This window comes from Crocodylus siamensis, chromosome 9 (genome assembly GCF_052110815.1).
Source record: "Crocodylus siamensis isolate JL-2025a chromosome 9, ASM5211081v1, whole genome shotgun sequence".
Lineage (NCBI taxonomy): Eukaryota > Metazoa > Chordata > Crocodylia > Crocodylidae > Crocodylus > Crocodylus siamensis.
The window spans coordinates 7,427,386-7,441,841 of NC_143403.1; the positions used below are offsets into that span (position 1 = coordinate 7,427,386).

Sequence of the window (14,456 nt, forward strand, 5' to 3'; positions counted from 1 at the left end):
TACAAAAGAAAAAAAGCTGTTCTAATACAAATTTTATTGGCAATTTTATTTTATGACCATATGATCACTGTATTTGCATGACAGACTTGGAAGCTGATAGGTGCTGTTTCAAAAGTAAGTATTGTGTACTACCATAATAGTTCAAAACATAAGTATAAACATTCAGAACAGACACTGTGTACCATACTAACAGGAAAAAAACCCTGTATATTCAATATTATTGACTTTAAAAAGTATATTCCAAGACATGTCAGTAATAAAAATGGTTCATCTTGCATATTTACCGAAGACCTTCTCGAGCCAGCTGAAAAAGGACATGGAAAAAACTGAATGTCATAGATGGCATCAAAACAAATATTTTAATGCATGCACTATATTTGGTTGGCAAAATATCATTAAGAATTCAAGATACTCAGCAATACAGCTGAATGATGGGTTTTTGTAAGTACATCTGGCTTACTTTAGAAAAGCCAAGAAAGGTCACAGTTGTCCTTCACATCAGAAGGATTGTGGCACTCTGTTTTAACTTCTTAAAGATGCAGAGAAAGTAAGGGCGCTACGAAAAGGAGGAATGGCTTTCTCCAAGCTGCGTCCCATGAAGGAAGAAGATACCAGTATAGGGTGAGTATGTGTGCGTTACAGACCAATGTACAATCCAAATAAAGATACCAGGCATTTGTTAACTGATCTCTTTTCAGAGATCTGGAAGTACAAGTTGTACACGCTCACTGGAAATGTAATGATAAAAGGCCTAGAGAAAACACTAGACTTGATCTCCTCTTCTGGTGCTACCAGTCTTGGGACAGTGTAAGATCCACAATCATCAACTGATGGTCTTTACTCCAATGCTTCAAAGAAATGCAAGTTAAAGCTTCAAAGACCTGGCATTGACACGTGTTCATTGCTGTCTTGCATTTAGACTTGCCAAGGACAAAAATACAAGTAGGCCTGCAAACAAGAGGTCTTACGTCCAGCTCAAACCTCAAAAAAAAAAACAAAAAACTCTATGCTTATCATTTGTGGAGACCTGTCAGCATCAAGCATTTCCATGCCTCCCATTGTGGCTAGATGCAGTACTTAGGAATCGTGCCTGAACCACCACAGCCATTTTACTGAGGCAGCTGGGACACGGAGTGCTGCTAGGGAGTCGAAAGTACTTTCTAATATACTCACCAACTTTCAGCTGTTTTTCAGGATGGTCGCTGTCTTCCAAACAGCCCATTTATGGTCAAACAAGAACATCTGTGGTAGGAAGTGGAGTCAAAAGGTTAGCAAAACTCCCCACAGTGCCAAGGGCCTGAGATTGTGCAAAATTTCAGAAAGGGGCTCCTGCTTTGCAAGGAAATCATCAGGCACTTGGGAGTCATCAGGCACATCAAGGCTTCTACTAATACAGCCCAGGGTGCTGTTAGCCTTCTTGGCAACAAGGGCACACTGCTGGCTCATAGTCATCTTATTGTCCACTGTCACTCCCAGGTCCTTTTCTGCAGAGCTGCTGCCCAGCCCATCGGCCCCCAGCCTGTACTGCTGCATGGGACTGTCCTGTCCTAAGTGCAGGACTTTGCACTTGTCCTTACTGAGCCTCACGCGATTTCTTTTGGTCCAGTCCTCCAATCGGTTGAGGTTTCTCTAAATCCTAACCCTAGGATTTATATGATCTGAAGGGAAACCAAAAACCTCCAGCTCTTGGTAACCTGTGGAGCGACAAAGATGGAATCATTTACAGGTCGAGTTTTTCACTGCAATAACATGTGGGCAAAATTTCCCCATGTGTTGCCTGTATCCCTTTATAATCAGTCAGTGCCAGTCAAGGATCAAGGCCCCGTCGTGGCCAGTACCATACCAAAAAGGCAGCCACAGCTGCATTTCCAAAGTGCTGTGTGAGCCATCTTGTGGCAAAGCTGACAGATAGCACACATGCATGTTTGCCAGCAGGGTCAGAGAGGATTTAAAGCATTTGAAACATGCTGACATAACCCAGCAGACAGTGTTACTCAGTCCAAAAAGTGTGGGTAAGCATGGCCGAGAGTGTCTGTGGGGCAGGTCTAGGGAAAAGTATCATTCTCATCTGTTGTTGAGAACCCAAAACTGCCACCCTATCCAGCACAAGTATGAAACAAGTCCTGGAGCCCGTTAGAGGGTGGCAGAGTCGTTAAGTCCTAATACATGAAGTCTTCTCCATCCCTGGTCACACGCTCTGTCTGAGCTCCCCGCTCAGCGCAGTGTGGCCAAATTCTCAGGGCTTCAATTTTTGATCTCCGAGCATGAAGCTCTGAGCTCTTAAGCTTGTCCTCTGGTATAGAAATGTGTTGTGGAAATAGGTATGGTGTCTAGGTTTTCTGAAGTGGAGTTTAACCCCAAATGTCACAATTTCCTGGTCTTCCAAAATACTGCACACAATTTCCCACAATCCCTGCTTCCAACTGAGCAGCAAGGACCCAAAAGGAAGTGCAAATGCAACCCTTCATTTCAGGGTAACCACACCTGAAACAAGGTGGTTAGTGCAGGAGCACCGTCCAGCAGCAGTGGCACCGCTCAGGACCTTCCCATGCACTCACGTTGACCGTTCAAATCCTATTTAGAAGAAGACCTAGCATCGAGCCCCACTTGGGTCCTTGAAAGATGCAACAATAGACTCCTTTGAAGTGGGAACTGGTGATGTTTTAATAGCTCCTACCACCAACACATGGCAGGGGAAAGGAAGGAGGAAGCGCACCACATCCAGAGGGAAATTTTAGGGAAGCTGAATGCAGTACTAGAAAGGCCTTTAAAAAACCTGCAGCATAAGGGCTGTGCAGCACGTCAGATCTTATTACTCTGTTCGTGCAACTCTCCGACTGCTTCATCGACAAGACAGTAACTCAGCTGGCGCAATCTCTCGGAAGTTCGAAGAGCATTTCTTTGCTGTTGTCACTGGCTGGTTGCCAATGGCAATGGCCATGGAGATACCTATTGACAACTGAGCAAGACCGCCAATATCTGAGGACATCATCATCTCTCTAGCTTGTTTTTTTTATTAATATTTTTATTTAGACACTGGCTCATCTGGGGGTAAGATAAGCGTGTGCTCAGAAAAAAAGCTGGTCTATACAACAGGACATTTGGAGGCAACTTAGGGCAAACGGGTTCTTACACAGAGCCTAGAAAGCCGTGTTGAAGCCAGGTTGGCCAGACGAATGAGAAGGCCCTTTTCCTGCCTGGTTTGGCGCTCCCCCAGAAGAGAAGACAGCAGCATGATAGCAGCCTCTAGGCGAGGGGAAGCCACTCAAAATCATGCACTTAAAATGTGCAATACTGAAGACATTTCTACTCCCCTGCCAGTAGTGCATGGTCAGTGCAGCAGCCTAGAAGGGAAGGATTTGGGTACTACTCCTTGGCATTGATCCATCCATCCCACCCACAACAGCATACACTCATAGAGCTACAGGCTGGCTTAGCGCATCTTGGGAATGGCAGGACTGGCACTTCTTGCATTGACACCGACTCTTGGATCTTGGGAGTAGGGACTGAGCGTCGCCTCATGGAAGTAAAGGGCCATTTATTGCATTGGGACAAGGAGAAAGCCTGATTTTTCCACTTTGAGGATCTCTTGCCGTCCTGCCAGTGCTTCCCAGATTGAGTGAAAGATTTCTACAAAGCTGCATTTTTTTCAGTCATATGCTACTGTCTGTGTTGCAAAATAAAGGAGCTTTTATGCCGGGCTCCAATGGCTTCGGCAAAGGACTGGAGGACAGTGAAAGCGTGTGGATGTTCTGTACAATTGGGGCAGAAGGGAGCAGACCTGTTTGTTTAAAAATGGCGGGGGGAGAAAAAGGGGGTTGGATAAATGTCCAGACTCTGGAAACTTTACTGCGAGGCCAAGGTTGCATTGTTTTTGCTGGCACCCTGCCCACACACTGTGGTGTTTTATCAAGGACAATGGGCAAACCTCCAAAAGGATCAGGCAGCTCCATCTGGAGGCTTTCCCAAAGCTTATCAGAGCTTCTCTAGATCTGGAAATGTCGCAGTATTACCAGCATTCGCCGCTTTGGATGACTGACCCGAATCACTTGCCAGGTAACGGTGCGTGGAACACGCAGGTTAAGGAGCTGGCTGGCTCGGGAATCTGTAGAAGTCTGAATTGCTTTTTCCCCCCTCACAAGTCACGAGTTCAAATCCAGCCTGGAGCGATCATCACGGAAGGATGCAAGAATCCTAGAATCAAAGGACTGGAAGGGACCTGTAAGATCATCAAGTCCAGTCCCTTGTCACGGGCAGGAGGTTTTGGGGCTCAAACGAGCTCAATGAAGTGCTGGTCCAGCCTCCTCTTGAACACCTCCCAAGGATGGTGACTGCACCACCCCTTCTGGGAGCTATTCCTTTGATGTTACTATTGCAAAGGTTGTCTGATGGCTTGTGCTACAAGGTTTGGCATTTTGACAAGGTACATACGTTACAAAATCCACATCTCCGGACGGTCCAAAACATGGCAGTTCAATGCCTACAAGGAATGTTTCAGGAGGTCGAGATTCAGGCCTAGTGGGAAACTTAAAAACTGAACAGTCACAGAGGCTCAACTATGCTCCCACTCATCAACATGCTCCAGGAGTCCTCGGTCTTAACTTACTAGGTTTAAACTTTAGGCGACACATTGCCTGGAGGCTGTGGAAGCAGCCAGGGCCATTGCTCCTTGCTTTGTGGATGACCAGTCTCCAGGGGGGGGGTCTCAGATTTTCAAAGCCACTGTATTCATAGAAAAACCCCTACTACTAAAACAAAGCAAGGGAAGTGAAGCATCAGCTCTTTCAAGGTTGTGTTCTGGCCATTTGGGTTCCTCTATTGGTGCCCATCACCTTTATTAGTGTCATTTTTATATTACAGAAGTGCCCAGAAGCCCCAAGGTGAAATCATGGCCCCACTGTGCAAGGGGCTCTAGGTAAAAGCCAGCCGCAGACTCAATGAGCATGCCATTTAAATGGCCAAACCAGGATTATTTTCCTGAGAGGGAGCTGGATATTAAATACAGACTTCTGAAGTCCCACCCCTTCTCACTAGTAAGTACCAAGCACCTCCCAAAATATTCCCACGCCGTCAGCTCATACAAGAGCTTTATTCAAAGAAAGCACAAAGCACGCAGCTAAAAGATATTCACTTACAGTTTATTTTTGCCTGAAATTATTTCACATCTCTTTGTACACAGCTACAGAACAGGAGTAGTAAACCATCGGTAAAAGCAATAGTGCTAAGGAAAAAGGTTGGCATAATTTTTCTTCTTTTTTCTTCTTGCACTGTATGTTCATATAGTTTGGGACTTGAGGGGAAAAAATCTGGCACACTACATGAGTTAAGACTTAAACCAATTGTTTCATTTTGTTCTGTTTTGTTTTTTTTAAAAAAATTTGGGCAGGGGCTAGCTACTTAGCAACAAAGTAAAAAACAAAAGCCCAAAACAAAAACAAAACAAAAAAAGCTTGGCTTCCACTGAATAAGATTAAATATATATATATTTATATATAAAAAAAATTATATTGGCTGTATGTTAATCTTGAGGTGCTGAAGAATAAAAGAATGGTGATAAGCCAAGAGAGAAAATTAACCAAAAAAAGATGCCGCTCTGTACAAAGGCTCATTATGAAAAACAAATCCAACAGTATATTTATAAAACAAACCACAATTAAAAAAAAAAATCATTTTCTAAGCAATTGTGGAGAAGGCTTTGGAAATAAGTAGTGGTCACATTTACAGATAGGGCAGAACTATCAAATCAGGGACAATGTTATTTTCTCAGTCTCCCAAGGGGAACATGCAAAACAATGCGTGCATGATGAAAAAGGGAAGGGACGAGGGCGGGAGAGGGGAAAAGAATAGGCCTGTGCACCGGGGGGCAGGAGAACTTGAGTTTGAAATATTGGACGTAAACAGAAAACAACTGAGGCGACTCGTGAAATCTACAAATATTGTAAATATCCCATTAGTAAAACAAACAATCCGGGTTCCCTACCTCCCAAACCCCTACACCTGACAGGGTCTAAAAAGAACCAGAGAAAGATTTCAGTCTTTCCAGAAGGAGATGTATGACTCATAGGCATCTCTTTGCCTCTCCCACCCCGGCACCCTATGCCCTCTTTTATACATGTATTTTTTTTCCTTCTGACTAGATGACATCTGAGGCATTTTGAAATCAGAAATGCAACAGGGTGAATGCTCCGACAGAGAGAGGTTATAATACAGTATGCATTACTAAAAGGCAATTCGTCAAGGAGGGCTTTCCTTTTAAAAAATAATAACAACAACAACAACAAGACAGCAAACTAGTTTATACAGTACTATACGCAAAAAAGGGTAAAAGAATTAACAATTCATAAATAAAAGACAGGTCCCAGACCTGTAATTTGTGAACCATTTTCTTAAATAGGTGCATTATGTAAATCTTATGTACAACAAAATTACTTTGCATAACAACTGCAAGGACACCGGGAGAGGTGCAACTCATGTGGGGTTTTGTTTTTTCTTTTCTTGGTACTTTGTGGTTGGCTTTCCTGGAGCCAAAATGATGGCGATGGAGCTCCTAATGGACAACCCCCAGGCAAAGAAACCCAATTAATATCAAGAAATAGCTGTGTTCTTTGTTTTTTCTCCACATGTCGTAAAACACAATAGCAAAGTAAATCCACAAAGGGTGTTTCTTCCTCTTGCTGCTACAAAGTCTTTTTTGTTTTTTCAATTTGAGTTACGTTGATTTTGAAATTATGAAGCTGAAAGAATCAGGCAGGGTCTGGGCGTGCTCAGTTCCCCCTCCCCCACACAAAGCGACTCCTCTATCTCACAACCACAACTCCTAGAATCAAAGTCCCAAAACTCACTGCTCTACAGGTATTAGCCAAAAAGGTGTTTCCTGGGGTTTGGTTTTGTTTTAAAAATCTTTTTCTTCTTGCCAGAAGCTAAGAGAGAGAGAGAGAGAGAGAGAGAGGGAGAGAGAGAGAGAGAGAGAGAGACAGTTCACCATGCTTCAGTGTAGCGAACATCTACTTCTTTCAGGTTGGGTAATTTAGCCTGTGTGGAAGAGGGAAAAGATTCATTAGAATGAATGATAAGGCTGCAGGACTTGAAAGAAGGCTTGCATCAAGCCGGCACTGCGAGGACGGGCATAATGGATGAAACAAAATAGTCACCATGTTAACTGATACCGCAGACACACAGGTGGGCCCTTAATGCAGGCAGGAGGAGCCTTGCTCAATACAGCGTTAAGAGCTTGAAGCACCAGGGACTTTCCCCAGAAGAAATGAGCTAGCCAAGTTCAGAGGCACGGGGGACCTAGCTCTGGTCTTAAGACTCTCCAGGATAAACCAGAAATGACTATTCAGTCAGTGGGTTTACACTGATGCAAAGTCAGGATTAGATCCCTGCTCTTCATTGCCTGCTGGTGCCAAGCAGCAAAAGGTGGTTTTTGTAAAACCCTTTTAATAGCTACTCAGAACGCTGCAGTCACACAACGCCCAGCTCCCCAGCCCTCTCCTTCCGCAGCCCCTGCACTGTGTCAGAGCCTAATTCTCCACTCCATGTATTATAAAGATCCCAGAAAATATTAATAACTTTTGGCTTCATCCTGATTTTCTCAATTACTTGTAAAAGGGAATGGCATAGAACTCAATACCCCTGACTTATTCAAATGTAAATTAGACCATATTTAGGTTCTTTGTACTATTACTTATCAACTGTGTTTCCAAGTCCTCTTTCTGTAAAACCAAACACATTTAATTAGATTAGGGCACTACCCAGCTGATGAAGTTCATAAGAAGAATATTTACCTTGAAGCTAGATTTATGCACACATGTATTTTGATGAGAGGGAGATACTGCCAGCAAATAATTTTTCTGTTAGGCAATAACAACTCCAGTGAGTGATAATTTATCATCTGGTTGAACCTGCCCGTGTGCATGTTCAAGTATGTTTGGTGGGGTTGAGGCCAGAGTGGAGAGGATATGTCATCCCTGCTATACTGGCTTGTGTGTTTAATACTCATTGAAACCAGGAGAGTGGTAGAAAAGGTCTCTGTCAGAAACATGCATGGAGGTCTGCATAGTTTTTCTTGACAAACACACCATCGAGGACAAGCTACATGCTGCAAAATCACTTCCCTTTGAGAAAAGCCCTGCATTTTCGGCTTGTTCAATCTGCTGTAATTGGTGACACTTTGTACATAGAAAGTGTCGCTGTTTGCCCTGTACAGTCACTTTTGTGGGCTGCTTGTGTGGTCTTTTGATGCAGCATCAGAGCAGAGGAGAACCAAATAAGGAAAATGTGAGTTCAAAACTAGAGAAAACACTGGTGCGGGGAGGAGGCCCAGGGCAAGTGCAGGACCAGATAATACCGTCTATAATTACTTTTTTAAACACACTTGATTTCAGGAAGACAGCCCTGAGTTTAAATGACCACAATTCTGTGTGTAAAGGACACACAACTAATCGCTTGCTTAGGAAAGTACCTCATGCAAGTGCAACTGTGTTAATGCCAATGCAAATGAGCTATTCATATGCATGTACTTACAAACACTGTTCCTGAAACATGCTACCAGCCTAGCAGAGCTCTCACTCCAGGGAGCAATCAAGGAAATGCATTTGCAGTGAATCTCAAATGCCAGCTAAATGTAAAGTTTCAGGACCTGTCTTGAGTTTGAAATTCAACGCAGGTCTGTGACCTCTTTGAGCAGCCTGAGTCAATCTCGGATTATATCGTCAAAGCCCGTGCAATGCAGAATTTCACTTTGAGTATCTGGGTTTGCAAAGCGAGACTCTGGGCATATGACTCACTTAGGACCCAAGTGAAGAAAAAGTCCACACAAAGTCATCAGTGGTTTTTACATTTCAGATGGTCCCTAGATGATAGCCCCTCCCCTGATGCTGCATTCACCTACATTATTTTCATTCCACATTGGCTGCAAAGTCACCATAACACTGCTGAGCAACAGACATGGCTCAACCACCGCAGGGGCTGCACAGGTGTCTCCATGTAAAGCAGACTCCTATTCAAGGCACCTTGATCAACAACTCCAATATGTATTCTAAGTCATGGCCCCTTCAGGTCCCGATTAAACAAGCCTGTGTTGATCTGAATCCTGCTAACACTGCATGCACACCTCTGGAATAGTCAATCAGATTCTGTTGTGACAACCATACAATAAATCGTTACTGCGGTTGGCACGAGAGCTGCTGGAAGTAGGAAAAGTCAACTTTTGCTCATTTAATCAGCAGACTGGATGGGGAGCCTAATACAGAGTCAGTAAACACGGAACCTGCATGCAATTTCTGCGGTCAGGTTTCACCAGAATGAACCCCATCCTCTCCCTGTCCAGACAAAAGACAGTTTAGGCTACACAATATGCCGTATGCGATGCAAACCTTAGTCTGTCAGACTCTGCTTCTAGATGCTTCAACCAGACAAACAAATATCTGCACTTTGCCTTGGACTCCCAAATCCACTATTTCTCCACTGCTGTGGAACTACAGAACATTACCTTCCTCAAGCAAGACTGCCGTGCTAATTGGCCAAGGATGGGGGCCAAAAACGCTACTGTATTCTTCCCCTGCTTTAAGCGACTACTTTCATTTACAAAATGCAGTTAAACAACAGTCATTGTTTTACCTATTCAGCTGGGGCTGAAACGGTTTCTTTCCCAGATCTGAGCAAGAATATTTTGTGCCCAAAAGCTTGTCTAACTTCTCTCCCAACCACTGTTGGCCTCGTAAAAGATATCACCAGACAATTCTTGCATGTTCCCTGGACCATCCCAGCTACACCACTACAACCCTCCCATCACCCATCTAAGCAGAAGACTGGATGGCCTAAGGCTGGCTACAGAACATCCTACTTTCTTTGCATAATGTGTCATCACATGACATTGGCAGTAGTCACTGGACACTTCTCAGTTCTTAAAACACAACTTATGAATTGAAATACCTTGAGATCTTCATAAGTGTCTGCTGAAAGCTTGGTGCTGTTCATATTTAGACTACACAGGCTTTTCATAGCTGAAAAAGAAAATATATTTGTGGGCATGGTGCAGACCTGTAACATTTCAAGTCCATGTATCGAATAATGTACACCCAAAAAGTTGTGATAAAGGGACAGCTCTCAGTACCAGGCTGCATGAAATAAAGCATGAACAGCAGATGAAGGAATCAGCATTTTGACCCCAACTCAAGGAAATGTCCCTATTCCAGAAAAGCCCTCAACTTTAAGCCTGGGCATAACTTCCATTGACTTCTAGGAATTCAAACACATTCCTGAATTGAAGCCTTTATACCTAAGATCATGGATTGCCTGTACGGCATTCTAAATAATGTCGGTCCTCACTGTGCTGGCGCTCACACTATGCAGAAAAGGTGTGCTGATCTAGGCACAGCGGTGATCTCTTCTTTTTCCTGTCTACACACACTCTGGGCTCTCCTATCAGCAGGGAGGTTCCTCCTCCTGGTTCCATTAACCTTTGTTCTTCTTTTTACCTCCAATATTTATAAATAAAAAGAGCAGGGGGTCTCACCTGCCAAAATGTAGGAACAGTATAATACAGGCAATACTAACCTCCCCTGCAATCAGCTAAGCTCTCCAATTGACTTGTAATGTTTTTTTTCTACATACCAACGTGTGCCCCAAGATGTCCCCACATATCCACAGTAAGGAACATAAAAGAAGCCACGCAGCTCTGAGACAGTTGGATCAGACCACAAGGCAGGAGTGAATTACATAGATATTGCTACAAGAGGAGGAGGAGCCAGGCTGGGATGACCAACTGAATGCCTGTTTCAAGAGTTCAGGTGGTTCACATCCAGGTCTGGTTTTCTGCACCTGAAGCTGACTTTCACCACTAAATCTGGACATACTTTGCCCCTTGGAGGAAATTTTAATGTGGAGGAGACCCTGGACTCTCTAGCCACTGCTGCAAAGTTTCTGTGGCAGCACTGCAGTCCTTCTGTTTGAGCCCGTATGCATTCCCCTTCTAGTCTATTTTGAACACTTACAACTAAGTGCCAGCAGCCCGGCATCTGTGACGGGAGTCTCGCACAGGTTGAGCACTTGCAGCATGGTGAGGTGTTCAGAGAGAAGCCGCAAACCTGCATCTCCAAACTGTGGGGCACAAGCAAGCTCAGTCAGAAAACACGCACAACATCTTTTAGCAAGTAATTCTGCTGGGACGAGGGAATGTCTAGAGCAAGGGCTGTACCCGACACTTCAATACCACACCCCAGATTAGTCATCCTCTCACATGACAGAACGATGGAAGAAATGCTATCCTCCATGTTTCAGAGATGGCAGACAGAGAGTAAGTGGCTGGTCCAAGGTCACAACCGATTTTCTAGCCAGAGCCACAACTCACCATCTTTCCTCCCACTGGCTTCTCTCCTTGGAATTTAGCCCTTACCTGCGAGAGTTCCCACATAGCCCATGTAAGATGGGTAAACAGTCTCAGCCCAGCTCTCGACCCCATCATAAAAAAAAATCATCACAGCTTGCACTGATTAGCTGCTTTGGTGAAAAGAACAATGACCCGCTAATTGTCTTACTGACCCATTTAATTTCTATAAGCTAAGAGGAACCATAACTGCTTCAAAATCAAAAGCTAAATGATGCAATAGCTGTTCTCAATAAAAATGGGATAATTTTAACAAAAAAAGTGAGCATTTTCTTCTAAAAACGGAACCTCTCATTTTGACCAAGAAACAGCTCCAGAAATCACAAATCAAAACATTTGCAAATTTGGGTGAAACTTTTTCTATAATGTTGAATGTGCCATTTCCCCCAGCACACAAAATCTGTGGGTTGCAAAACTATTTGGAACAAAATAGCGAAATCATTCTAAGAAACTGAAGACAAGGATTCTTGGGGCCATGCTGCAAAACAATCCCACTATGATAGGTGGTAATAATGTTAGGAAAAGTAAGTCTACTCAAGGAAATGTAGGGGCAAAAATACGGCTTAAGAGCTCTTCTGATTAATTTCTGAATAGCTTTTCAATAAATTTTTCCTCTTTTATCTTACAAAATAACCAAAAGCAGACTGTAGAGTCCTGATATTTGGGTTTTCTTTCTTCTTATTTTTTTTAATACTGGACTTATCAGAATTTGCCGGTGATTCACTACAGTTGCCTTGAATATTATATGTGGCCTGGCTTGCTGAAATTGTGATTGGTCAGATAAGTTCTTTGAATCATTTATTTCCCGTAACTGGATGAGAGCAGAAGCACATCCAGGACAGAGCAACAATCCACTTCAAAATGTGGTTTCAGCAAAATCAAACTGAACCACTCAACTGTCTACAAGTCACAATCCCTAAAGAGGTGTGACATAACAGCAAATCCATTTCAGCATTCAAGAAAATATTTGCAGAGCTTTCCAATGCAGCACTTAGCCTGCAGGATGAAAAAGTGCCCTCTATAAAGAAAATGGCACCCCTGATCAAGTAAAACCAAAAAACAGCATGTAAAACTAGGTTGAAGGCAAATGCACTCTATGCAGGTCTCTTCACATGTGCGTCAGCTGACGTAAGCTGCGATTTCGGAATTAGTCAGTGTTGGTTCCTTCTCTGTGTCTCTGTCTGCAAAGCACATACCTGAGTTGACCACAGGTTCAGCTGCTTGAGTGAAGGCAGTTTGATGAGGTGCTCAGCGCAGGCACTCGTTACATTGGTAAAGGCCAGGCTGAGGTTTTCCAGATTTCCAAAGGATCCCGAGCTCAGTAGACGGGCGAGGTCTGCATCCTGAAAGCAAATAGCATGTCGCTTAAGGCAGGTAAGCCTGCAAGCATCTGCATAGCACCACCGGTCCTGTTAACCAGCAAGAGTTGCACAACTGAGCCACTTGTTTACAGTAAGAAAGCGTGGCAAAGAAAGGTTTCTGTTTGCCTGGCAAACAGTTAAATGCTTGTGGTGGGACTGCCTCATGCATCCTGGAAACGCGGGGCTAGAAGACGCAGAATCTTCTGACCATGCATACGATACGAACAATGCAGGATTCGTTGTCAGAGTGAACCCAGATTGCCCATTTGCCGCCCGCCTCCCATTTCAGCTTTGAGATTCAAATGATGCTCCGGTCAATGAACTCACTTCAGTGGACGCAGCCTGTCCACTGACTGTGTAGCTGACTATGATAGCCAGTTTCAAACTAATATGTAAGATCCAGAACTAGACTAGATGTTTGCTCCAGTTTTCTGTAAAATTCTGTCAAATTGGATTCTGCCATAAATTCCAAATATGAGCACAAGTATAAACCTGGCAACCGGATGCTCACATTGGCTTTGCATCCACCCTGCAGAGCTAAGAGTGGAAATCTGCCCTCCCTGTGGAGCCCCTGGTTCTGTCAACAAGTCGGTGAAACACCCAACCACTCCCCCTTTTGAAACCGATAAAGCTGTCGTGTCAGTTCCTCCTTGTGTACTGGACTGACACACCTTTGCATTTACTATTCAGATGAACTTACTGTGGATTTGGATGGCAGTGTTAACCGTGTGGGGCCGCCTTTTCTCTGCTGTAACACAAAACATGATTTGGTTATCCAGGCTGTTGTTCCACAGGTGAGACATCACCCACTGTAGGGCAGAGCAAACCCTACCCAACTTCCTAAGCTTCCTGCCAATCCTCCCACCAGCTTGCCCAGTTTTTTTGCATTAATTAAACTTTTCCTCAGTTTCCTAAGCAATGTGACAAAGACAGGCTTGCAGCTGCTGAGGGCAGTCCTTTACTCAACCAGTTGGTGTAATGCAGAATGACATTCAATCTGGGTTTAATAAGGCACCATGCAGCCAGTCTCACCCTTACTGATATACTCCTGGGGTATTGTGTTAGGAGTATGAACAGGGATAGAGGTCTTATTTTATTTTATATAAGTCACAGTTAATCCAGGCTTGTTCTGTTCCAGGACATGAGGGGTGGGGAAGAGAGAGGGGTATATGTGCAATGGGAGGTAGGCTGTGAAACAGATCCCCCTTGAATTTGTAAATCTCACCCTTCTTCAGGAAGTTTGAGATGTGGAACTCATTAGCCAGCTTTATTTTAACCCACAATCTCACAAACTCACCAGACTATTTAACATAGCCCCGGCCCTATCTGAGGCTTGAATGGTGCCCAAAAGCTGCATCTTGAAAAGAAAATGATGTGGCTGCCAAAGCACTGAGGAATGCCAGGCTGTCTTGGCACCCACAAGTCACCCTTATGTAAAAGGGTAACAGGAAGTGACAAGCTGAATATAGTTAAATCCTCCCATTGATCTTTACACTGATCCTTAACAGGTTTTGAATCTCATTCAGGAGTATTATATGTGATCAAACACATGAATAAGTATCACACAACGGACACATGTACAGTAAAATCCTCCGATTACAGTTCCCATCCTGTTGTTCATTGGGAATTTCACACCCTGGTTGCCTTTCCTTTGTACCTCCATTTCTGGAGAGTCCAGACCGCTATGTGCTATGACAATATTGCGT

General features: G+C 43.8%; 1 protein-coding gene across 4 annotated transcripts in view; it reads right to left on the reverse strand.

Annotated features, from left to right (window-relative positions):
- Positions 1–5,117: 5,117 nt before the first annotated feature.
- CMIP (c-Maf inducing protein) overlaps positions 5,118–14,456 on the reverse strand; it is a 172,225-nt gene continuing 162,886 nt past the window's right edge. For all 4 annotated transcript variants that reach the window (XM_090062515.1, XM_090062516.1, XM_090062517.1 and 1 more), the window contains exons 17-21: positions 13,451–13,498; positions 12,586–12,732; positions 10,998–11,103; positions 9,937–10,007; positions 5,118–7,032 (exon numbers count right to left, since the gene is read on the reverse strand). In XM_090062515.1, coding sequence (XP_089918641.1) covers positions 6,979–7,032; positions 9,937–10,007; positions 10,998–11,103; positions 12,586–12,732; positions 13,451–13,498 — 426 coding nt within the window. In that variant the 3' untranslated portion in view covers positions 5,118–6,978. The remainder of the gene's footprint in view (positions 7,033–9,936; positions 10,008–10,997; positions 11,104–12,585; positions 12,733–13,450; positions 13,499–14,456) is intronic.